A 23,988-nucleotide genomic window follows, 5' to 3' on the forward strand; every position below is an offset into this window, starting at 1 on the left:
GTATATATATCATGTGTAGATTGATGAAGAAAATGGTAAACGGTGTGGTTGGCTTTCGTCACGTGAAACTGGGTCTTGAAGCGGAGTTAACGTCGTTAAGACCACAAAGCTATCTATATGTTGCCTCGTATCCTCGTATCCTCGTATCTTCGTATCTTCTCATTGCCAAGCCCTCGAATATTTTATCAAAACTAGAAACTTTAAAATCTTCTCGAAACGTCGGAAGATCTCAAACTGTACCACTAGCAAAATCTCTCTTAAAACACATAGTCGAACTCGCACATTCGAAGGATCTCAATAGTGGCAATCTCACATTCGAATCACAAAATGTGAAAGATATAATACCCGCCTCCATTTGCTCCAAAACGCAATTCGAACGACGAATAGCTTTCCATGTTGATCTATATCTTCATCCCATCTGGAACCGTATAACCGCACTTGCTAGCTAGCCAGCTGCTATATGTTTCCAATGTCTTTGGAGTCTTGAATGCCATCCTGTATTGACACTCTCTGAATGCGTCCAGCAGGATGGCAGGGCTCAAATTATCCTCTATTATGCGGTTTCGAAGATAAATGTACAAATTCTTAATCGTATAGAAGCATCTTTCTGGAGTTTTCGTTGCATTCCGTGGTCATCGAATCTCCTAGGAAGTTATACAGGTGATATATTCATGGGAATCTGCCCGTCGGAAAGGAATGAAGAGAAAGAACATGACTTTACTTTCAAGCCAACCTTGAGTGGGAGCAATCATGTTCTTTCCTGGATCGCTTCGATTATCGGGCTCATATACCAGACTCAAGCGTTATGTACGGAGTACATTTTATTGCTGCAAAACAAGCAGACTCAAACTGTGTTTCGATCAATTGGCAGCAGATGGGAAGCATCACACAAAATAGATAGACCTTATACATACAACCATCATACTACCTTTTGTATGATTCAATCGACTGTTTTGCTTCTCTGCATTGAATCTCCCTCCTAAATTCTTCACACGTTCCCGCAGAGTAATCAACGATAAACAAGGAAATCTATCCTACGAAGGAATACGCTCAACTAATGGCATTATGTCAATTATCACCAATCTTAACATAACATAACATATTGATTGATCCTTGATGTTGATCATCTCGCTCACAATTTACCCGACCCCAATGTCCGTCCTTCCCCGCAATTTTACCGAATGTGCCGGTTTTTATCCCAAGTTCGGTTGGATGAACACCTGCATACGATTTCATCATCACTCGTCACTCGTATAAGTAACTTGCGGTGTATATCTGAAAAAGTCAATCGGCCTCAAGTCACCTCGGACGTATAGCTCAAGTGAGTTTAACGTCCTATCCTGGATTGACAGCTCAAATAATGGATACATGCAAGTGACTACCCCGCGAGGAGAATGAGGGGAAATTCCCACATTACATATATGTTCAAACGAAACTGCTGTTTTCTAGTAGAATGCGATTAGAAATTCTCTTTTGTCAAAGGTAATCATGAAGGTCTTCTTATGGACATTGTCTTTTGGAACTGTTTTGTCTGCCTCCACAGCTGCCACGCCTACGACGACAGCTGAAAGTGCAGACGCGTTTGCTACGAATATTGATATAAATGTTCAACGTGAGTACATCAACGCTTTTCTGATTCATCGATAATCACACGTGCAACATTTCTCGGTGCTTTTCAACTCACTTCCCGTTCTCGATGTCCCAGTCCATCACGCAACTAACTAATATCTATTCTAGAATTATGGGATTTCTTTGTCGGTCCGGTAGAAACCGCAACAACCAATACAACCGTCTCTGCGACTCCCGTTCCAACATCTGAGCTCATTCCTCCACCACCTCTCCATTATTCCCCCTTCCCAAGTGGTGCTCAGGTACCTTTGACCCAAAAGAATGAGTCCTGGAAATTTCCTTCTGGCTTTTGGTGGGGTGTAGCATCTGCAGCCTACCAAATCGAAGGAGCAGCTGCCGATGAAGGCAGAGGTCCTAGTGTTTGGGATGTGTTTACTCACAATGCAGCTGCGACGGAGACCTTATTTAATGATACAGGAGACGTCGGTGACAATCAATATTATTTGTATAAACAAGGTTTGTCCCCTGAAATAATACACTAAGCTTAGAAGGATAAGAAAGTTAACAAAAATAGATATTGCGAGAATTGCAGCTCTCGGTGTTCCATACTATTCATTTTCTATCTCTTGGTCTAGAATTTTACCATTTGGAAAGGGGCCGGTCAATGAACTTGCTCTACAGCATTATGAAGATCTTATTGATACTTGCATCGAATATGGAGTTCAACCTGTCGTTACTCTCTTTCATGTAAGCTTTGTCCATACGTCATCCCATCCTTAGATCCTAACTTTCTCCTTTCAGTGGGATACTCCTCTCTTCCTCCAAAACTCTTACGGCGGCTGGCTTTCTCCCAACATCGTTGAAGATTTCGTCGCCTACTCCAAGATAGTATATTCTCGCTATGGCAACAAAGTTCCTCACTGGTTTACCGTGAACGAACCCCACGAATTCTGTGGCGAGTATCCGTTCCCCTCTGGCTACTTCACACCCACCACCATCCCTTCAGAACAACAACGCTTTTACTGCGGGCACCATGCTCTTCTTGCACACGCTGAATCGTACCATCTCTTCAAATCCCTAGGACTCAATGGAACCCTAAGTTTCAAAAACAACGGCGGGTATAAAATTCCCCTCACAAATTCCACCGAAGATGCCGTTGCCACACAACGAGCTTGGGATTTCAACGAAGGCTGGTTTGCAAATCCTGTTTACATCAATGGAGACTATCCACCTTATTTAAAGACCTATCTGGATACCATTCCTCTCACATTCAATGAGAGTCAAAAGGCATTGATAAATGGCACTGCTGATCTATTCGCTCATGATGCGTATACTTCTTCATATTACATGGCTCCCGATACGGGAATTGATGCATGTACCTCTAATTCTTCGCATTCCTTATTCCCAGGCTGTTTCAATACTACGAATGTAAATGCAGACGGGTGGTTAATTGGAGCGGCGGCAGATCCGTTGGCAAGTTGGTTGCACATTGCCACAGATTGGGTACCTACGTTTTTGAAATACATTCAGGATACTTGGCCTAGTAAGGGAGGAATTGCTGTTTCTGAGTTTGGGTTAGTTTTTCGGTTTCCAATGATGGCTCTATGGCATTTTTCTTCTCCTTTGATTTCACGTTCATCTCTCTTACGAGGCTTTCCTCTATCTTATTACATCAAACCAAACAGCTAACCCCTCTCCTCCCAATAGTTTTGCAGAGCCCTACGAATATCAAAAAACGCTCCTCTCTGATATCCAGACCGACACAAGGAGAACGCTCTATTACAAGCAATACATGGAAGCTATTTTAATAGCCATTAATGAGGGAGTCAATGTTGTTGGATGTTTAGCTTGGAGTATCATGGATAATTTAGAGTGGAGTTCCGGTGAGATTTTCCCCTTCCTCTTTCGCTACCATCCCTCACCGAGATGCTTTTATTATCTTCACCACAGGAGGAACCCTCCTATTTTTGATATGAAAGAATGATCGCTAATGATAGTATAGGATACCATGTGAAATTCGGAATGCAATATGTGAATTTCACAACCGGGGAACGGTATTACAAATCGAGTTTCTTCGAATATGTTAACGCATTCAAACTGTATGCAGAGGATCCAGTGGTGCCGGTTTACGTTCAATAATTTGAGTCGAGATGAAAGAATTGAACGATTGGGATGAATGAGCTGAATGGACGCGACAAGGTGAATTGAACGATTGGGATGAATGAGCTGAATGGACGCGACAAGGTGAATCATTCGACGGGCGGGTGGCCGGAAAAATGATTCAAGCTGGAGAGAAGAGACTTCAGACTGAAATTATATACCTGGGTAGCGACATACTATAGACTCTGAAATATCTGTAATCATTAAACGGCCCTCAACAAATAGGATAATTTTTCTCAAAAGGAAGGAGACATGCAACAATTATCAAATGATTTCCATCCATTGGAATTACAAGATCTACGATAAGATATTATCATACATTGTCATTAATTTCCCTGCGATGTTTTTTTTTCTTTTTCTTGAAAGCTATCGTCTTCTATGCACTAGACGAGTTAGATCAACATCAACCAATCACGACAATAATAACCCAAGAACAAAAGCAGAGAAGAGAAAAAAATACATATAAGAAAGCATAAAAGTTGAAAGAAAAGTTTCTTCTCATCCGACATTGAAGTCCTGTATTTTTCTAAGATAACCAACCAATCCATCAAATCTTTTCCCGCGTCAGAAATTAGCCCAATCTCATCTGTACGTATGATTCTCAACATCCCATTCTCATCCCATAACTCATGCTTAGATTTTCAAGTAAGTTATCTATCACTTATTTCTTTCCTTCTCTCATCTTCTCCTCTCCACCTTCCCCTCATTCCAACCAACCCCCATACTTTCCACCCCTCTACGAAATCGCCAAAACCAACGGTCCCGCCACCGTAATATCATCCGTCAGCACCCCCGTCGTCGGCATCTGACTCGCCAAATTCAAATACGCATCCCCAGCTAATCCCTGCGGCACGGTACACGCTCCATTCGCAAATGCCGTAAACGCCGTACCGCCCGTCTGTCCACCATTCGTAAACGCACACGCCGTGGCGCCCTGCGCCGTCGTCGTGAGCTGCAATGTGGAGCCCGGAGTGATCGCCTCATTCGCCGTCGTCAGCGTCACCGCCGGGAAAGGCGTGACTGCCAAATTGGAGCCTTGCGGACAGGAAGAGATGAAGGGGGCGGCGAGGGAGAAGACATTGCGGATGCCGAGGGGAGTGTCGAAGGCAGAGGGGACGGCGGACACTTTCGATGCGGTGCGGATGAATGTCTGGTGGCGAGATTCGACGGTGACGATTTCTGCTGCGACGGTGAGAACCGCTTTGCTGCTGATTAAGGGCGCGGCACCGAGATAGGCGCTCACGCCGATGTTTTCCAGGACGTTGGCTGTAGCGATCATATTTTGGGCGGTGGTGAAGCCGAAGTTGTAAGTACACGGTGCGACGGGTTGGGTGCCCGCGGCAGAAATGGCAGTCATGAGAGTAGTAACGTGAGTCGCTTCCGTCATGGCGACCATTTTCAAATTGGCGATATCTTGGGTTGTGAGACCCAGAGCGGTAAAGTCGGAGTCGGGGAACTTGGCAAATCCTTGTTGATAGAAGGCTGTTTCCAGATTCTCGAGAGTGAGGGCGCTAGATAGGGTTATTAGTTACGTTTTTTGAAAGGGGGGAGATGTAGAGGGAAGTAATGACGCTCCGCTGGGCCACTGCCGTGGAGGCTTCTTCGCTTCGCTCTATCAAAGGAATAGGAGAGAGAAGGAAAGTAAACATACAATTGCAAAATATCCACATCCGTCAAATCAGCCGGTAGACCGGTCGCGGTAACCTGTCTCTTCACCTCGTACATCTTTAACGCTCTCTCATTAAGCCTAGGTAGCGCTGGGAGAGCCGATGCTACTGCTGCCAATCCAACCACCGCTCCAACAAGATTTCTTAATCCAGGCATTTTAAATTGGTTTTCGTTTTAGAAAAAAAAAAAAAAAAAAAAAAAAAGATATATGTTTATAAGAAAATAAGATGTATGCAAGACCAGCCTGAGCTACAACACCTCTACAATTAACTAGAAATAATAAATTAAGCCTCTAAAAGAATTAATAAACAAAAAAATAAAATTGAATGAATGAATGAATTCAAACAAAAAGCAATCCAGTGCTTGAGAAATTAAGTAAGTAGCAAAGAAAGAAAGTAATGTGATTCCAAGCCCAAGAAAACGCAAAAGCAAAAAACCAGACATCCCATCATCTATATGTAGGTAATCCACCTCGAGTACGAACACCCAACCCAACCACACCCTCATTACAAACCCCCAAGCAATACCAAGACGCAGGAAGCAGCTCTCCCGTTCACATGTAGCAACATGCAACTCGATCTCCCAAGCGCACTCTTGGCAGCGGTGCTTAAATACTTCTCAGCGCTCTTCTCACACCCTCCTTCATCCGTTCCCACGCATCACATCCGCACCAGCCAATCGCACACCCAGCTTTGCTCGTCTATATTCCCCAATGCGGAAATTCAGATAAGCTTATTTTCAGTTCCCGACGCACTTGTGGACATGGGAATATGGAACATCGTGTATCCGTGATGGGTGGAGGGCGGCTGGGATGCAGACGTGTGGGATTTGTTTCGAGTGCGTGAGCATTGGGAGCTAGGGGACTTAAGGTTAAGGTTATATCATCTGAAAACCGTTTTTTTGCATCATTTTTTTTTCTGACTCTTAATAACTCAGATATTGATTTCGGCATCTCATCTGTAGGATAGATGGGTTCATACAATCTTCTCTCATACAATCTTCTACTCCCCTCCCTATCCCAATGAACCTCACAAATGCTAATCCGAGTACCGAGCAAAAATTACATAATCACGCTAAGAAAAAGGAGATCCCATCTTTTGTGATTGTCAACCACCATTAAATGCCCTCCCTCCAAACCACCTACCACAAAATCTCACACCTCACACCACCTTTCCTCTTCTCTTCTCTTCCCTCCTTTCCTTTCCTTTCCTCCTTCTTCCTCACCCTTCCTCACCCATCCACCCATCCACCCGTCCACAATTACAAGCTAGCCGTCTCACATGCGTTTCGCATCCGTCAAGCATCCTAATCCCTGCACAACCTTGCCCTACCTCCTACCTCCCACCTCCTACCTCCTACGTATATCCATCTATCCAGCAATCCATCCATCCGGCTCCCAAGTACCGAACCTAATTAAGTAAGTAACTATCTTTCAATTCATCTCCTTACATTGCACATCCGAGCCCTCATTCTCATTCTCATTCTCATCCTCATCATCATTCTCTACGAAATAATAGATCGGTTATTCTCGCATTAATATCCACATCCCCATCCGTACACATCCGCATAAACAAAAAGCTGAATGATATGCAAAGAAATGCAAGATTCATACAATGTGCATTAATTATACTGTCAAGTACCCACCTACCTACCTACCTACCTTACTACCTACATTTCTATCTAATTACTACTTAGTTCAACTCCCAATTCACTATCTCACTATCCCATCCTCCATCTCCGTGCCATACTATACCATCCCGTTCAACCCCCCTCTCACCCACTCCCGTCAAGTACAGATATCGTAATCGCCTGATAATTGCCGAAATCAAGGATCCATGTCAAATGTAGATCAAGGGGGAGGTACAGCACAGCGTGGAACTCACAATGCTTGATATATGTCATCATCTCGACATAGCTCTACAAAATCATCACATTCATATACAATACACAAGTAGCCCATCTCAAAGACAAGATATTTCTGATTTAAATTCATTTCTCTTCGCTAGACTATAAATGCATCTGATACAGAAACGCTAAAAAGCAAAGGAAATATATTCGAGCCTTAATCCCATTCTCACCCGATGTATCATCCGAATAAAAAAGGCATACACTTTCTTCGTACCATTTCCTCTTCTTAACACGTATCATAACCATTCACTTTTCACTGCTATCAAGTAAAACTCGTACCCATTTGATCCTCCTCAATAATTAATCCTTCCTTCCTTCATTCATTCATCCACCTTTCATTCCCAGTCTCATCTTGATTCATCAATATGACAATGTGACAGTCAAAAAAGACCTCCTAGAAACAACCCTTGGTTGGTATTATTGGTGAAAAATAACACAAATCAACGTGTTGCGTCTGCAATACCCCATAGTCCACAGAATGTATCCATTTTGGTAGTCAAAGAATTCGACATTATATCAGCACGTTCGAAACCTCATGTAAGATGGTTGGTTAAATTAGATTTAGAGTGCGTAAGGATTGAGCGATCTGATTGTGAGACATCTATAAATATGTTAGTCAATGTTGAACAAAAGTGAAGCGAGATATAAGTAAACATACGGTGGACTCTTTGTAAGATCAGTCTTCAAAATCACAGGAACTCTCGTCATCTCCCTGACATCTTGAATGTATTCACCATCTTCTTCACGAAGGGTGAAATACTTCAAGTACTTCTCCTTAGCACTAAGCTTAGCTTCGACAGGTTCACCAGTAGGTACCTTTGAGTCGGAACGAGTTCGGTGCAGGCTGGTTGCAGCTGATATTGAGTTCTTGGTTGGCGATGGTGGAACGCTTTGAGTTGGGCGTTCAGCAAGGGAAACACCGGCAACGCTACCAGCAATGTCAGAAGCATCATCGTCATCATCGAATAGAGCATCAACATCATCAGTTGAGATGGTACCAGTCTCCGTTGTCTTTCGTTGAGCTTCTTCGTGCTCCTTCTTGGCTCTCTCGGCAACAGCGGCTTGCTTAGCAGCCGCAGCAGCGTTGGTAGTTCTTTGAGATGCACCAGCCTTTGGACGCTCATCTTCTGGAACATATGCAGATGATGGTACACCCTTCTCCCAATACAACTCAAGTACTCTCTCATTCTTTCTGAATTCGGCCTTCTTAAGAGGAAGTTGATCGCAATGAACTCTCTTTTCAAAGCCAAACTCGGGAATTAAAACATCGAAAGCAGATTCGTAAACACAGACGACGATACCCTCACTGATAAGTTCACCGCCAGCTTCTTCACGCTTTCTATCCATAATCCTACATGACTCGATGTGCACACTTTGTTCTTGAGCATTTTGAGATGAATCCTTCTTTCCGTTGCAAGACTCGGTTGTCTTAACGAGAGTCTCCATGTCTTCATTATATTCAATCTTGCCTTCGGAAAGAACAGCTTCAAGTTGACGATGAACAACCAAATCTGCGTAACGACGAGATGGATTGGTAAAGTGAGTGTATAATGGTAAGTTAAGAGCATAATGAGGGTAAAGATGTGGTTGAGTCTTTCCAGCAATGAAATATTTGGCGCGGTGCATGGACTTGACCAAAAGAGTTTCCATTCCTTTGCGAATGTCGGTATCATCAACCTTGAAAAGACTGTTTTGAAGACGTCCACTACTTGAAGTATCGATTTCGTATCCAATTTTGTTCATGCGATCCGCAAATGTTTGAAGACGTCTTGGATTTGGTGGACCTTGTCGACGAAGGAGTGCCTTTTCAGGAAGGCCTTGGTAGATCCTTTGTGCCACATAAGAGTTGACCTTGTTCATCAATTCTTCAATCAATTCGTGAGATGGAGTAGAATCAAAGATGTTTTGTTCCACTGGAACATTCTCATCATCTAATTGATAAACAAGTCTTAATGGTGCAATAGTCTCTCCATCAGAACCAAGACGAGATTCACGGAATCTTTGAGCAACAGCCTAGACATGTTAGTACCTCGGTGGGGATTTAGTTTGTGCATTGAAGACTTACATTGAGAATTTGGATATCCTTTACCTCAGCACCCTCGAGTTTTACATCGGTTTGGCCGGAAAGGACAGCATCGACATCCTTATATGTCAATTTGCCACCACTTTTGATGATACTCTTTCCAATCCAAGTCTCATCCTCGAAAACAGCGCCGGTTTGGGCGTTGACTTTGAATACAACCGAGACGGTGAGACGATCTTGGCCTGGTGTCAAGGAGCAAATGTCCGAAGCAATCTTTGGAGGTAACATAGCACAAGATCTGTTCATCAAATAAACAGCAGTACCACGTTTGCGTGCCTCTCTATCTACAAGAGAGTTTGCCTTGATGAAATGAGCAACATCAGCAATGTGAATACCAATTTCGATCTTTCCATCTGCTTCAGTTTTCACGTGGATAGCATCATCAAGTTCATTGGCACCATTTGGATCAATGGTAAAGGTCTTCTCGCTTCGGAAATCACGTCTACTGGAGATGGAAGTTTCATCTTCCTTCTCCAAAGACCAATCATCAAGACCAACGCTACGTGTAACAGCATCTGAAAATTCGTCAGAAGCAAAGTTGTTGTCACGAAGAAGAGCGTCAGTCTCAACCTTCAATTCACCCATCTTTCCAAGTTGTTCAACAAGGGTACCGAAAGGATGAAGGGAGGTGATTGGCCATCTCTTGATGCAAGCAACAAAAATACGATCAGCATAATCTTGATGCTTCTCAACGAAATCGCGTGGTGCTTGTTCGGTAGGGATGGCAATCAATGGAACACGCTTGTCGGTAGGTTTGAACCAAACAATCTTTGGTTTGTCTTGTTGACGTTGCTCTTGATGACGTCCAGAGTTTCCATCACGAGCTTGACGTTCAGCTTCTTGCTTTTCCTTGGTAGCTTGACTGGATGGTCGAAGAAGACCCAGGGTACCGGAGAACATTTGTCCGGCGACACGTTCAATGACTGCGACAATGTGACCAGCGTAAAGTGGCTTCTGTTCGTCATTGACTTCCTCTTCCTCGACAAGCAAAAGACTCTGACCCTCAACCTCAACATCATCATTCTTCTTTTGGGTTGGTCGTTGTCTCAAACTTCCACGTCTTCTGAGTCCACCCTCTTGGTTTTGGTCATCACCATTTGTAGAGTTATCACGATGATGATTGCGATCATTGTTTGCATTGCCCGATCCACCAGTTCTGGTGTCAGTGATATCCTTGCGCTTCTTCTTTTCCTCCTTCTCGCGCTTTTGTCCCCAAACTTCGTCAACATCCAACAACTCGACTGCCACGAGATCTCCCTCTAAAGCACGGTTACGATCCTTGCTACCACAGATGAAGATATCAGCGTCGAGCAATCCATCGTGAGTAGTGACGTAAGCGTCAGAACGATTCTTCTTGTTAACTCTTAAAATACCTGAAACGAGCTGACCGTCGCCAAGAAGGGCTGGAAGAGTAGCCTGAGGAAGATAAGGGGTGAACAAGGTTTTACGTTGTTGCTGTTGCTGTCCTTGTTGCTGACCATTTTGCATACCCATCTGTCCATTCATTGGATGAGAAGCCTGCAATTGCTGCTGAAGTTGACTAAGTTGTAAGGGGTTCATTTGTTGAAATCCTAAACCTTGAGGCATGATCATCTGTCCTTGAGCGAATTGTACCAATTGAGGTTGGCCTTGGTATTGAAATCCACCGATGTTACTCATGGATTGATTGATAGATCCACGATTACGGTGACCTGGTTGGAAACCACCTTGGTTTTGTTGACCTTGGAAGTTACCCATTTGTGGTTGTGGATCTTGAGGAGCAGCGTTTTGAGGTACTTGATTTCTCCAGTTACCATCAAAGTTTCGGGAAGAGTTACGAGCATGCCCGGCTTGAGCACTGTTTCTTCTACCAAAGTCATTGTTTTGACCTGCACCATTGTCTGTAGATCCTTGTGTTGATGGGAATTGAAATGAGCCACCACCTCGTTGAGATGATCCACCTCTACCAGTCTGACCACCTCCAACAGCCATACTTTGACTTCTACCATGAGCACCACGACCACCACGCATAGCAGAGCTTGGGGTCAAATGATTGCCGGTACTCTGTGTAGGTTTGTCATCGCCAGGGCTCACATTTTCTGAGTTATCGACACCAGTCGATGTAGCTCCAGCTGCACCAGGGATCGGGAATTGAAAACCAGAAGTCGTTCTCTTCTGTTGCGCGATTTCAGCTGCCTTCTTGGCTTCAGGCAAGGCAAGAGAATGACGTCTTTGATGACCGCCACCTGGAGGTCCTCCGCCACGACCACCTCTTGCAGATTGATTTTCACCACGGTTGTTGTTTCCGCCAAAGTCTTGACCAAAGCCTTGGCCAGCCGCACCTGAAGATGGAGCAGGTGGTGGACCTGCCATAGCCATACCCATGTTTGGAAGTGCCGATTGATTACGACGATGTGAAAGAGGCTGTGTAGGAGGCGCTCCCATGGGGACATTCATCTGTGGTGGTTGTAGCTGATTAGAGAATTGGAATGCATTTTGGTTTTGCATCTGTTGTTGCTGTAAAGGATTGAAACCTTGGCCAGGAGCAGCGAGATGCTGGTTGGCAATCATTCCCATATTGACATATTGTTGGTGTGTAGCTTGAATCTGCTGTTGCTGTGCTTGTAGAAGCTCAATTTGTTGCTGAATAGCCAGTTGTTCCACTGTGAGGAGAAGAAAGGATTAGCATATTACATGGAATTGTATGGGAGAGGATGACGGGATAATGATGTAATGATTGGGTGTTTGGAGAAACCCTTGTCACAACTAATTAGCTCATTGATTCATTGCTGTTGATTGTAGCATTTAAGCCCCAGGTATCACAAACGAAAGATGAATGAATGGACGTCACTGGGAGCCGGGAGGAATGGGAAGAACAGAAGAAAGGTGGCAAACGTACTACTATTGGGGTTGGAGAACATGCTCATCAATGGGGTAAGTTCTGAAGGACTTCTTCGATGCGCAATGTGTAATCTTCGTCCGGTTGGACCGGGTACACCCGTTTGAGGTGCTTGACCTTGCGGCTGCTGTTGTTGCTCCATGGTGGAGAGACTTGGTTACACTTCGAGTGTGCGATGACGATCCGAAAAGAGAGAGTTATGCGATGTCTGCGTACGATATGATATCTGAATATATGGATTGATTTCACAGATCAAATCCCCAGAAATGATTGTAATATCAATACTAAATTAATTGTCAGCAGATGAAGAGAAGGAAGGTATCCTCTCTGCGAATATGTGTTGTGTGTGTATGTATGTGTGTGTGTGTGGGTGTGGGTGGGTATGGTAGTAAAGTTGGCTTGATGGTGCGGAGATGTCTTTGCTTTGGCAACTAATCACTAACTAGCTGCTTGGGAGGCGACTTAAAGGTGCGTACTTACACTCCGTAGATTGGTAGGTGTATTGTCAAGATTCCCAGGTAGCTGAAGTGCTAGTAGGAGGATGATGTTGAAAGAATGATTCTCGGGGTATTCTTTTCGAGTATGCCAGATATATCAATTTCTTGATATAGCTGTTCCGGTACACGTTGAAGCTGGTGATATATTCGCTGTTGTAGTAGCAGGTAGCTATTATTGTCTTTGTTGACGATTATTTTCTGGTGGGACAAGATAGATCCGTTTTAAATGTTGTAATAAGGAAGGGAGAGAAAATGGTGTATGTTATTGTATTGTATTGTGATGTTGTATTGTAGTGAGAGGAAACTCTTAGAGTGAAGGTCTGTAAGAAAGAGAATGAATGGGTGCATTCAAATTGGGGAGAGGGAAGGAATTTGAGAGATGGAAATGTAAGAGGTAGATGTAGGTAATGTGTGAGTGGAGGTGGGAAGGGCAGAAGGGAAATGTATCAAGTTGGACCTTGGACTGAAAATCGGTTAATGATACCTGGTAAGGTGGAAGGGACTAGGAAGGGACTAGGGAGGGACTAGGTCGAGAAGAGTATATAATAATCAATCGTGTAAATGGTATAAATAGTATAAATAGAAGAAATAGAAGAAATCGTATAATAAAAGGTATATATGATATATCCCATAAATACCCCGTCAACTCTCCCTCTCTTCTCCTAGGTCGATTGGAGAGGGAGATGGTTCGTGCGTTTATCTAATTTTTGATGGATGGCTTGGATGGAATAGGAACAGGAACAGGAACAGGAACAGGTAACTTGCCCGTTGGGATGGATTTCTTGCTCTGTATTGGACGCTTGGGTGAATCGACCTTAGTCATGTAAAAGATGATGTGTGGTGGTTATCTCTCTGTAATGTTCCGAATGACATCCAAACAGTCTGGATTACGATTAAGATGAATTGACGATACCTAGGTCGATGGGTGAGTCGGTGGATCGTCGGAACCGATTGGGTGGAATTGAAGTAGATGTGCCGAGTAGGTAGGTAGATACGTGCTAGATAGACAGATGAGCAGGTATGATGTGATACATATATATGGTTAGTGAATAGCTGTTGGATTTGAATGAATGGGGATCTGGATCTAAGAGATACTAGATGAATCTGTGAATCTATGAATCTATATCATAAGCTACCTACCTAGGTATTAGTTCAATGTGCCATCTCGATTCTGCATTCTCCATGCTCTATGCTCCAGTTATCAATCAATCATTCATTCATCCATCCATCCATTCGTTTGTTCGCATTTAGCAATCCTCGGTGTTTGACACAATCAAAGAAACCTCCTCCCTCCTTCCCATATAAGTAAAATCTGACCAAGTGTTTGAAAGGAAGAGAAAAGGCAGTCAACGGCATGAACCTTTTTACCCCAGAATTGATTCGGAATTGTTCACTTTGCATTGTCAGTAAGATATTCTACGCCTCTCGTCTGCTATAACCATAATAGATATCAAGGAAATTGATCAACGAGACTACAAAATATACTTTTATTCCATTCATCACTGCGACGACGACCTAGGTATAAGTCTATCTGCTTACCTCCTCACCTACCTATTAATATCTACTACTTATTATCTACTACTTATTTACGACTCTTTATCGACCCCCAAATCACGTTCCGGTCATCATTCCTATTTAATCATCATCATCATCATCATCATCATAAGTCAGAGTTTATATTTAATTACCCTCGTGCCTTGGAAAAGACGGTTCCTACGATATGGATATAATAAACATCACATCATTCTACGAACTAGGTATATAATTGCGCACGATCACTCGTTGAATCTCTTAATATGGGAATCCGTCCCCCTTGGCAATATTGTAATCAAAGTACGTCCGGACTACACGGAGACCCAAACACATGCAGGTGGGAAAGTATGTGAAACAAATGATTCAATTGCCCAATGCTGGAAATGAAATGGGTAAACATGGGATGGAGGGATTCTATCTGATGGATATTGCGTGGGTTTTGTCGTCTTTGTGCGTCTTTCTTCTTTTCATTCACATTTATACCGTATTCATATCATATTATCGGAAGAGGTAAAGATAGAGACAGAGGTAGGTATGATATAAAGTTTATAAAGTTGGGTACCAAATGTACTACGACCTACTTGGTAAAAGTATCTGACCAGATATCTAGCTTCGATGACAACCTTCCCCCTCTTGGGAAGCTCGAGAAGCTTGTGAAGCTTTGAACCTCTTTGATATCCATGATGTCTTTATGTGTCCGTCAGTAGCGAATCGTCTTTGTTGTGTGATACCTTGTCCCTTGTCCTTGGGTATTTCCCTTAGTGTCTCCAGGAATTCATTTATTTCTTACGTGGATATAGCTTTATGGTTAGAACTTCCTTTCCTCACCGACCCAGAGAAGAAAACGACCTCGGAATTGAGCAAGTAAGAAAGAAAAAGTCAATCCAAAGTCCAGGTCCAACTCAAACTCCTGAGGCTCAATTCACCCAATTGGATGCATGCCATGCCATCTTTATAGAAATGGATCAATCAGTCCTCCATATCAATAAATAAATGCAGAGAATCTACCGCGACAGCCAACCATCAAGCTCTTAAATATAGAAACATCATCAATCCCTGCTTATATAATCCCTGTTCATGCAAACCACCAAAACCACCCGTGGACTACCTACCTACCGGCTAACTACAGCATAGCTCCTTCCTGCAGCTCCAACCGACCGCCTTTTGGCAAAATATCAATGTCATGTGATTATCAAGAATTCACCTCCAAATTAATTCAATTCTACAAGCATTGCTTTTGCTACTCCAACAATCTTTATTCACAGCTGCAATTTCTGTCTTTCTTCTTGTAAACTACGATAACATCTCTCTTCCAATCTGCCTGATATTTTTGACACTCTTTATGCTACAGCGAACAGAACAATGGCTACCAATCAATCTTCTAATGAAGATGATCAAGCCTTGAGAGAGAGTTATAATTTCGTACCAGTTCCTTCAGTATATGACCACGACATACGGTTCGAAAATCGAAATACCGAGGAATTGCATCATGGGATACTCGAAGCCGCGCGACTGGAACATGAAAGGGTGCGGAATGAAGCTATGCGAATCTTTCAAATCACTCTCATACACGAACAACAACTCAGAGCCCAACATGAGATCAGAGCTGAAGAGGAAAGGTTACGGATTGAAGAAATGCGGTTGAAGATTGAGGAAAATCGCGTCAATACGGAAAGGCAGAGCGCATTGGCAGAATTAAAGAGGAGGGAATTGGAAGAAGCTGCAAGAAAAATACCGATCGTCCCTCCAAAACCTCCTACCCCTCCGCCAGTAGCTGAAGTTCCTCGAGCTCCTGCACAAACGGCCTCGAATCCGTCTCAGAATCAATCTCAACCTCCTCCCCAGCAACAACATCAGCAACACCAACAGCAACAACCACCACCGCAGCAGAATAATAACAGTGGAGGGGGATTCGGCGCGCCCAGTCAACAAACAAGTCAAAGTAGACCTCCTCAACAAGGCAATGCCTTTTCGCAACCTCAATCTCAACCCCAACAGCAAACGAATGGATTCTCGAGCAACCAACAACAACCACCAAAGCAGCCATCTGCGCAACCTACACCTCAACAACAACCTACGCCTACCTCAAAACCATCAGCTTCTTCCAAGGATCATCTACTACCAGGTGTGGAACGTTATGTTGAAATTCATAAGAATCTTAAACAGTTACGGCAATACTTGGTGACGGAAGGGAAACAAAATATACCATTCAAGAAGATGTTGGGAGATTATCGGAGAGCAATTCGGCAAACTGTTGGACAATTGACTGGGGAACGAGGTGCAAATAGGGAGTGTGTAAGTTTGATAAGTCTCACTTAATATGGACGACCACTAATATTTGATAGATCAACAAAATAGTTACATTACTTGGAGAATCTCTGCGAACGGTACAATCCCCAGGTATCGACCCTAGCAATTATATGGTATCAAAGCCAAATCCTGTACAAGGAGCTCAGAATAATGGGGAACAACTTCCCTCTTTATTCATCTACCTTCTCAACTTTTTCTCGAAGTCTATCGTTTCTCAATTTATCAATGAAGCAGGTGTTCGACCAGAAATGGCAGATCCTGTTGGTGTCATTGCTGTTTCGATATTTGCTAGAGATGAATTTTTATGGAGAGGTTCTTCATTAATCGATATTCTGATGGCGAAAATGCGCGTTTCCATACCGGTAGTATTCGGACTTCGGGGAAATGATAAAACAGAAGAAGGTAGAGCTCGAATAGGATGGCAAAGATTAGATGATGGAAGTTGGATCGACGAACAAGCTCATAACAACAGAATGGTTGGATTAGCAGCAGGATATGCAGCTATTTCTCTCCGTGATTTCTCAAAAGTAAAACTCACAAATCCATGGCCACCAACATATTATTGGAGAGCAATGGCAAGCATTGTATCTACACCTACAGAAGAAGCTTCTTCGACACAATATACAGCTTTGAGATCGATGATCGAAGGCTGGGAACAAAGATTCATAGAACTCTATGGAGTTCAAGCAATTGCAGCTTTAAGAGTGGCTTTAGTAGATTTCCCAGCTCGGGCTCCACCATCGGCCAAAGTAGCAGCGGGTTCGTTGAGTGTATTGGTGGATAAACTGGATCGGGATAAGGGATTAACACTTGCATATTGAGAAGAGAAAAGGAGGGGAGTGCTTGTATGGTACGTTAATAGAATAGAGGGAATGGATTTGGATGTTGAGGAACTTAGATTCGCATATGCAGCTGAGAGGGGAATTTTCTAGTTGTGTTGGGATTTCTTTTGCATGAGGGGCGTTAGCGAGGGGATTTGAATGAGTGAAGTTTGTAACAAACACTTCTCATTTTGGCATGGGAGAGCAGGAGATGCAGAGAGATGGAAATGGAGATGGAAATGGAAATGAGATTTTCACGTCTAGCGAATTATATACCCAATGAATGGAAGCCTTTGTCTCGAATCTGTGGCCGTCTTGAAGTTTCGTGGAATTTTATGTTGTGTCGGTAGGTAGGTGTAGGTGTAGGTGAGTACAAGTTCCCATTCTTGAACTTGAACTTGGTAATGAGGTATGAGGAATTGAGTACGAGGTATGAGGTATGATATGGTGTGAGAAGGAGGGAGAGGGGAGGGAGAGGGGAAGGGAATCTGTAGAGTAAGAAAATCTTTCTTCTCGTCGCATTACATTACATTACATTGTATTGCTTATTATTATCATTTTTTTCGAGGAATCGTACTTGGGATGGTATGGAATATAAGAAATGACCTTGGAGTTTGGAGTTTGGAGTTTGGAATACATTAGGGGGGTAGGTAGGTAGGTAGGTAGGTAGGTATACATCTCCCTTTCGAGATAATTTCCTCTGGGTAGGTAGTTCGTTTTGTTTTCTTTCTTTCTCTCTTTCTTTCCTGCTTTCCTGCTTTCTTTTTCCCTTTTCAAATTTAAGATCACCGAGTTGCCTGCTTTCGCTGAGATACGTAGGTATCTCTAATACCGGTATATGCTTATTATTGTCTTCGTATACGGTATCAATAGATATAGATATATATAGGTAGGTATAAATTTATCTAATATTGTACGACGTAATACATCCCATTAGTCCATGCCTATTCTGATATGAAAATATTCTTCTTCTTCTTCTTCTTCTTCTTCTTCCTCTTCTTCTTCTTCTTCCTCTTCTTCTTCTTCTTCTTCTTCATCTTCTTCTTCTTCTTCTTCATCTTCTTCTTCTTCTTCTTCTTCTTAACCTATCGTCTTCACGACAAGAAATAGGAATAGGAATGAGAATGAGAATCGGCGGTTCACATCCATGTTCACATCTCTGTTCTTAGTCATAATCGTGGGAGAGAGCTGAAAAATGAGAGTTCTGATACCTGCTACTTTGGGTGCAGAGGTTACATTGAATGGCTGTTTGGGATGTGATCTGATTTGCTGATGGCACTTTATTGCTACCTACCTATCTTTATTGTTACTTTTGCGTTTTTGTGCTTACATTGTAGGTAGATATGTACCAGTAGATATATACTGGCTTTGGGTCTGGGTTTGGATCTACTTTGGATTTGGAAATGCAAAAGGTTTCTTCTATTTTCACTTCTTCATTTTTATTTTTTTTTGGTGAACAATTGAGCATATGTACATACGTAAATACGATACGATATCAGTATTTTAAATCGTTTTACGCATCGAATACTAAATATTCGATACTGAATACTGAAGATAAAGATAAAGATGAAGATTTCTACTTCGATTCTTCGGTATGCATGCGTCTGTGTATTCATGTATATTGGGTTTGGAACTGCAAATACAAATCCAGAAATAAAAGCAAGTCCACAGAAAACCACAACCACAACCACAACCCCAAACCCACACCCACACCCACACCCACACCCCTACGATTTCCAAGCCCGAAATCGAGATACGTAGAGTCTCCCTTTCTTATACCTTCCTTTTCTTTTCTTCATTTCATTCCTTTTATTACTTCAATATCCTCTCTTCCCACACCCACACCCACACCCACACTCACTCTCACCCTCACTTTAATCATTAATTGAATATAGTCAATCAAATTCCCCAATCTCAGCTAACGAGAGAATCTACATTCAATGAATATAGTATTAGTCGAATATATAATACGACGATTTATCCTAATAATCTACCGGTTCTTGCGAATGGGTCGACGGCTACGCCGGAGGGGTTGTTTAGTGTGAATGGTGGGTTTATGTGGTTTTTTTTTTTCTTTCTTTTTTTGGGGGCGGGGAGTGTTTGTTTGAGAGGGGTTTTTTGGTTGGTTTTTTTGCGTTGGGTTTTTGTTGGGAGGGGAAAGGGGAGAGGGAAGGGGAAGGGGAGAGGGAAAAGGAAGAGTGGAGAGGGGAGAGTGATGGTTGGGTTATCTGTTTGTTGAGTTATTCGGGGTATTGGATATTGGATACTGAATTCGTGGATTTCGCACTTGAAGTTCGAAGTTCGAACTTCGAATTCCCTGATACAATTCAGATGAAATCTTCATGAATATTCGAGTAGTGCTCAAATACTCAATCATCGATACTGAAATATAAAACTAGAAATCCCCCAAGAATTCAAAAATCGAAGACACTAACCCCTCTACCATTCCCATAGCAACAGGTCGTATTTCCCCCCTGGGAAACTTCACCGGTTTCGATGATTCCACCGAATACTTCTTTGCTCTTTCTCCTATCCCCGGTCAAACTGGTCCTGGGATATTGCGTTCGTTCTCTCTTTTTCTATTCATTCCCCCACTCCCTCCAAAGTCCTATTTCCAGAGTTCCATGTCGAAATCACAACTCACCATCCACTCCCAGAACCAAATTACAACGCATTTACATCCTACGAACTGCATGCCTTCACCTCCGGCTGTCCAGAAGTAGCAAGTACAATCGCCTATCTCAATACAACGATTGTGAATCCTGGTTCTCCTTCTCATGGCAAATATGTTACGAAGATTAAAGAGATTGCTTTTTGGCGGTATATTCTCCCCCCTCTTCTCTCCTCTCTTTCCCCTCTCATCTAATCTCATCTAATCTCATTTCATCTCATCTCATCTCATCTCGGGAGAAAAAATAATTCTAACAAAAACCCTCAAGATTTGATGACACCGGAGCAGTCCTCTACTACGACGCCCAAATCCCCAATCTCTCCCTCTGGTTTGCAAAATTCACCGGGGCGGACATATCGAATGTCGCTGTCCAGACTCTAGATATCGTGACGAATCTATGTCCGCAGATACAAGCGAGATGTACGGGTGCCAATCAAGTGTATTCCAGGTACGTTTCGATTTTTCTTCTTCCATCCTCCAGAATGGGAAACCCCGACGAATGAAAAGAAAAAGCCAAAGAGAAATGCTAATGCGATTGCAAAAAGTGAGCTTGAATGTATAGCGACGCTTTTGGCGAAACCTTTTGGCACGTTTGATGAGACGTGGGGGGATAATATTGTGTGTAGATTGGTGCATGTTGTTTTGACACAGGTTAGACCGGAGGTATGAGATATTTTTTTCGTTTATTGACATTTCTTATTGTTTTTTGATAGGATAGGTTACTCTATTAGAATCTTCTTTGTTTCCTTTCTCCCCCTTTTCTTGACTTCATGATTTACCCTCTCGTGTTCTATTCTCTTGTTACTCTACTCTATCTCCTTCGTACTTCATCCATATTCTCATAACCAACCCCAAGAAAGTAAACAACTAACAAAAAAAGATACACTGTCCCCACGTCGGCCCAACAGGCGGTATGAAATGCGTTGATTATGATTACAACCAAGGGTATCTCGCAGATGACCTGGCGCTTTTCGGTAGTAATGATGCTTTTCGATGTCCTGGGGAGTAGGCTATTTAAAAACCATGTTTGGAATGGTTTTGGATACCCTGAGGATTATCATGTGTACGTAAAATATTGATAAAGAGTTTGATCCTTTCCGCACTCACGAGGAGGCTTTCGGCTGGCCTTCAATTATCGGGATCCTAGCATCCACATTCTGTTCGAGAACATGTTTTCGGAAGATTTTTGGCCAGGCTACAGTATAAATACAATAGCTCATATAGAAGACCAAAATCTGTATTGATTGCGAGAGATAAATATATGTGTTAGCCAGATGCATTCGATGAACATGCAGTTATGTCACTTCCTATAGAGGAATTCGAGAGAATTTCAAAAAGGCATGAATGAATGTCTGGAAATTGTCAAAGAGCATATGTATCCGGTTGATATTCAGTTAAAGGGAAATTGAACATATGAGGTCGAGTATAGAAATAAAACTCAAGAATGATGCTTAGTTCGGATTCAACTCGATCCTAGTGGAGCTACCATAAATATAAATAGTTTTGAATGTCCAAAACCTGTTATCGTACTGCTACATAGAAATGATTTTACGTCTCGATAACCACGGGTACATGGCTGAAGGTAAAATGATATGTGATTACTGTAATATGAGAACTGCCACTACCCCCCTTCGCTACCCCTAGGATTGCAGTAACGAAGCCAGCACAAATCGGAATCTTTTTTGACAGCGGCAGCCAGATCTTAGTTATAAGATGGTATGCGATTCATTCGATCCAGATCAAGCAGTTCATCATGAGATGAGGGAAATTACAAGAAAGCTCAGTTTTGTAATCTGGATCAGCGATCCAATTTTGACCACTTGGCGTAACTGATGGTGCATTTGCACTCATATGAATGTTGAGAAGTGAGTACTTGCTAAGATCACGCCACGATCTTACTACACTTCAACTCATCCACCAAATATAATTATTCTAAGACTCTAAGCAATCAATCCCATTCTTTAAAACTTTCTCATAACATCATTAACCAAATCCCCACCGAAAGTTGCACCTGCACCAAAGACTGCTGCATTACCAAACTTGGTGGCCATCTTCTTTGCCCATTCGTGATGCTAGGTTTGGTTAGTTTTACATCGGGAATTGCATACCCATGTGACGTACCTTGGGATTTTGGGGATGTGCGGGATGGCCTGGATCTTGAGCTTCTTGGCTTATTTTACTGGGGTTAAAACCACCGTTGGGATTGTATCGAGGATCTATGTATTGGGATGGTTGACCATTTCCTTGCTGCTCTTGGCGTTAGTGTATCCGGATTTTGAGTCTATACGGATATCGGGATACAAGAATGATGAAACAACGGAAAAATACACTCGAGAGATACGGCTAGCTGGATAGAGCGTCAAGAACTTAGATTACTTACAGGAAGTTGTGCCATGATTGATTGGAATTGAGCTGGAGCAACAGCACCACTTTGTTGCAAGTATTCGAGCTCAGTTCGAATGGTATTGAGAGATCGGTTTATGGATGCTTGGTCTGGCATGTTGAAGTTGATTTATATTTTTATTTGATGTGAATCGCGTATTGAGAAGGAATTTATTGTCGTTTTATATCGTGGTTTCGTTAACGTTATTTGAATACCAGACCAGCTGAAGTCGTTATTTTCAAGTGTGATTTCCAGGTAAGGAAGGAGGTCAAATGAGTCGACGTCATCGATAATGTTTCTGGCTGATAGATTTTGCCATGTTTGACCGCTTTATATTTATCCCCCTCTTGTTCAATGTTTAAAAGTATCTCCGACAACTCCAAATCAAATCTACTAGAACTCACGTCCTCTTCACACATGACTTATACATATATCAACATGCCTAGCCCATCATCTTTAAGCAAGACTATTGCTCTCAACAATGGCGCACAAATGCCTCGTATCCATCTCGGTGTTTACATGACCTCTGGACGAGAAACCGAAACCGCCGTATCAACCGCTCTCGCAGCAGGATATCTCGCATTTGATTCTGCTGAATGGTATGCAAACGAGGCACAAGTCGGTTCAGCAATGAACAAATATTTGAGTGCCAATAAAAATGTCAAAAGAGAGGATTTATGGTTCACGACAAAATTGAAAACAAACACAAGCTATGATGCTACAAGGAAGGCCGTTAAGGATAGTTTGAAGAGAAGTGGTCTGGATTATATTGATTTATATCTATTACATAGTCCGTATGGCGGAAAAAAGCGTAGACTGGAATGTTGGAGAGCGGTAGAGGATGCTATTGCGGATGGAGAAGTGAGGGCTGGTGGTGTGAGTAATTATGGTGTAAAACATGTAAGTTTCCCTTTCTCCAGGTTCTTTTTTCACAATCTCCAAATACGCATATGAAGAGTTCCTTTCGATCCTTCCTAAATTCCTGGGTTTGGTCGGTGTATCTCTCGGCTCAATTTTTTTAATATTGTACAATTTCTCTTCGTTTAGTCGCAGACACGAGGCTGATATTTTCTTCCCAATAGTTGCAAGAACTACTCGATTCAAAGCCACGAATAATCCCCACTGTGAATCAAATCGAAGTCCACCCATTCAATACTCGAACCGACATTACTTCGTTCTGTCAATCGAACGGTATCGTTGTTGAAGCGTACGCACCTTTAGCTCGAGCATTACGAATGAAGCATCCTAAGATCGTCTCTTTATCGAAGAAATATTCGTGCAGCCCCGCGCAATTATTGGTAAAATGGTCTTTACAGCATGGTTATGTGCCACTGCCGAAGAGTGTTACCAAAGAAAGAATCATTTCAAACGGCGATGTCGATGGCTTTGAGATTGAGGATGGAGATATGAAAGAAATGGATGGCTTAGATGAATATTTGGTGACAGATTGGGATCCTACTGATGCGGATTAATTAGATTGATTAATATCGAATGGGCCAGATTTTAA

General features: G+C 42.6%; 8 protein-coding genes across 8 annotated transcripts; 5 read left to right on the forward strand and 3 right to left on the reverse strand.

Annotated features, from left to right (window-relative positions):
- Nucleotides 1-11: 11 nt before the first annotated feature.
- On the forward strand, nucleotides 12-449 carry EAE97_008234 (uncharacterized protein; the record flags this gene model as incomplete). Its single annotated transcript, XM_038878748.1, has 1 exon — nucleotides 12-449. One exon carries the CDS (start codon nucleotides 12-14, stop codon nucleotides 447-449), a length of 438 nt encoding a protein of 145 aa, XP_038730428.1.
- A 1,039-nt stretch (nucleotides 450-1,488) lies between these two features.
- Nucleotides 1,489-3,708, forward strand: EAE97_008235 (uncharacterized protein; the record flags this gene model as incomplete). Its single annotated transcript, XM_038878749.1, has 6 exons — nucleotides 1,489-1,612; nucleotides 1,738-2,085; nucleotides 2,144-2,316; nucleotides 2,371-3,143; nucleotides 3,277-3,452; nucleotides 3,572-3,708. The coding sequence occupies 6 exons, from the start codon at nucleotides 1,489-1,491 to the stop codon at nucleotides 3,706-3,708; spliced, it is 1,731 nt and encodes a 576-aa protein (XP_038730429.1).
- A 517-nt stretch (nucleotides 3,709-4,225) lies between these two features.
- EAE97_008236 (uncharacterized protein) lies at nucleotides 4,226-5,661 on the reverse strand. Its single transcript, XM_038878750.1, has 2 exons — nucleotides 5,381-5,661; nucleotides 4,226-5,240 (listed from the first exon to the last, which is right to left on the reverse strand). The coding sequence occupies exons 1-2, from the start codon at nucleotides 5,551-5,553 to the stop codon at nucleotides 4,466-4,468; spliced, it is 948 nt and encodes a 315-aa protein (XP_038730430.1). The 5' UTR covers nucleotides 5,554-5,661; the 3' UTR covers nucleotides 4,226-4,465.
- A 2,205-nt stretch (nucleotides 5,662-7,866) lies between these two features.
- EAE97_008237 (uncharacterized protein) lies at nucleotides 7,867-12,408 on the reverse strand (the record flags this gene model as incomplete). Its single annotated transcript, XM_038878751.1, has 4 exons — nucleotides 7,867-7,906; nucleotides 7,964-9,318; nucleotides 9,371-12,030; nucleotides 12,267-12,408. 4 exons carry the CDS (start codon nucleotides 12,406-12,408, stop codon nucleotides 7,867-7,869), a joined length of 4,197 nt encoding a protein of 1,398 aa, XP_038730431.1.
- Nucleotides 12,409-15,658: 3,250 nt separating this feature from the next.
- On the forward strand, nucleotides 15,659-17,427 carry EAE97_008238 (uncharacterized protein; the record flags this gene model as incomplete). Its single annotated transcript, XM_038878752.1, has 2 exons — nucleotides 15,659-16,591; nucleotides 16,642-17,427. 2 exons carry the CDS (start codon nucleotides 15,659-15,661, stop codon nucleotides 17,425-17,427), a joined length of 1,719 nt encoding a protein of 572 aa, XP_038730432.1.
- Nucleotides 17,428-18,993: 1,566 nt separating this feature from the next.
- Nucleotides 18,994-21,347, forward strand: EAE97_008239 (uncharacterized protein; the record flags this gene model as incomplete). The annotated part of the gene is made up of 7 exons (XM_038878753.1): nucleotides 18,994-19,029; nucleotides 19,346-19,475; nucleotides 19,882-19,989; nucleotides 20,085-20,247; nucleotides 20,367-20,546; nucleotides 20,644-20,761; nucleotides 20,979-21,347. 7 exons carry the CDS (start codon nucleotides 18,994-18,996, stop codon nucleotides 21,105-21,107), a joined length of 864 nt encoding a protein of 287 aa, XP_038730433.1. The 3' UTR covers nucleotides 21,108-21,347.
- Nucleotides 21,348-22,059: 712 nt separating this feature from the next.
- On the reverse strand, nucleotides 22,060-22,598 carry EAE97_008240 (uncharacterized protein; the record flags this gene model as incomplete). The annotated part of the gene is made up of 3 exons (XM_038878754.1): nucleotides 22,060-22,170; nucleotides 22,220-22,345; nucleotides 22,479-22,598. 3 exons carry the CDS (start codon nucleotides 22,596-22,598, stop codon nucleotides 22,060-22,062), a joined length of 357 nt encoding a protein of 118 aa, XP_038730434.1.
- A 321-nt stretch (nucleotides 22,599-22,919) lies between these two features.
- Nucleotides 22,920-23,953, forward strand: EAE97_008241 (uncharacterized protein; the record flags this gene model as incomplete). Its single annotated transcript, XM_038878755.1, has 2 exons — nucleotides 22,920-23,381; nucleotides 23,564-23,953. 2 exons carry the CDS (start codon nucleotides 22,920-22,922, stop codon nucleotides 23,951-23,953), a joined length of 852 nt encoding a protein of 283 aa, XP_038730435.1.
- Between the last annotated feature and the right edge of the window lie 35 nt (nucleotides 23,954-23,988).

Source organism: Botrytis byssoidea (assembly GCF_014898295.1).
Source record: "Botrytis byssoidea strain MUCL 94 chromosome Unknown BBYS_017, whole genome shotgun sequence".
Classification (NCBI taxonomy): domain Eukaryota; kingdom Fungi; phylum Ascomycota; class Leotiomycetes; order Helotiales; family Sclerotiniaceae; genus Botrytis; species Botrytis byssoidea.

Coding starts and splice junctions, on each gene's coding strand:
- EAE97_008236 (XM_038878750.1), bottom strand. CDS start 5,553: ATGCCTGGATTAAGAAATCTTGTTGGAGCGGTGGTTGGATTGGCAGCA. Junction 5,241..5,380: donor GATGTGGATATTTTGCAATT/GTATGTTTACTT, acceptor AACCCTATCTAG/CGCCCTCACTCTCGAGAATC.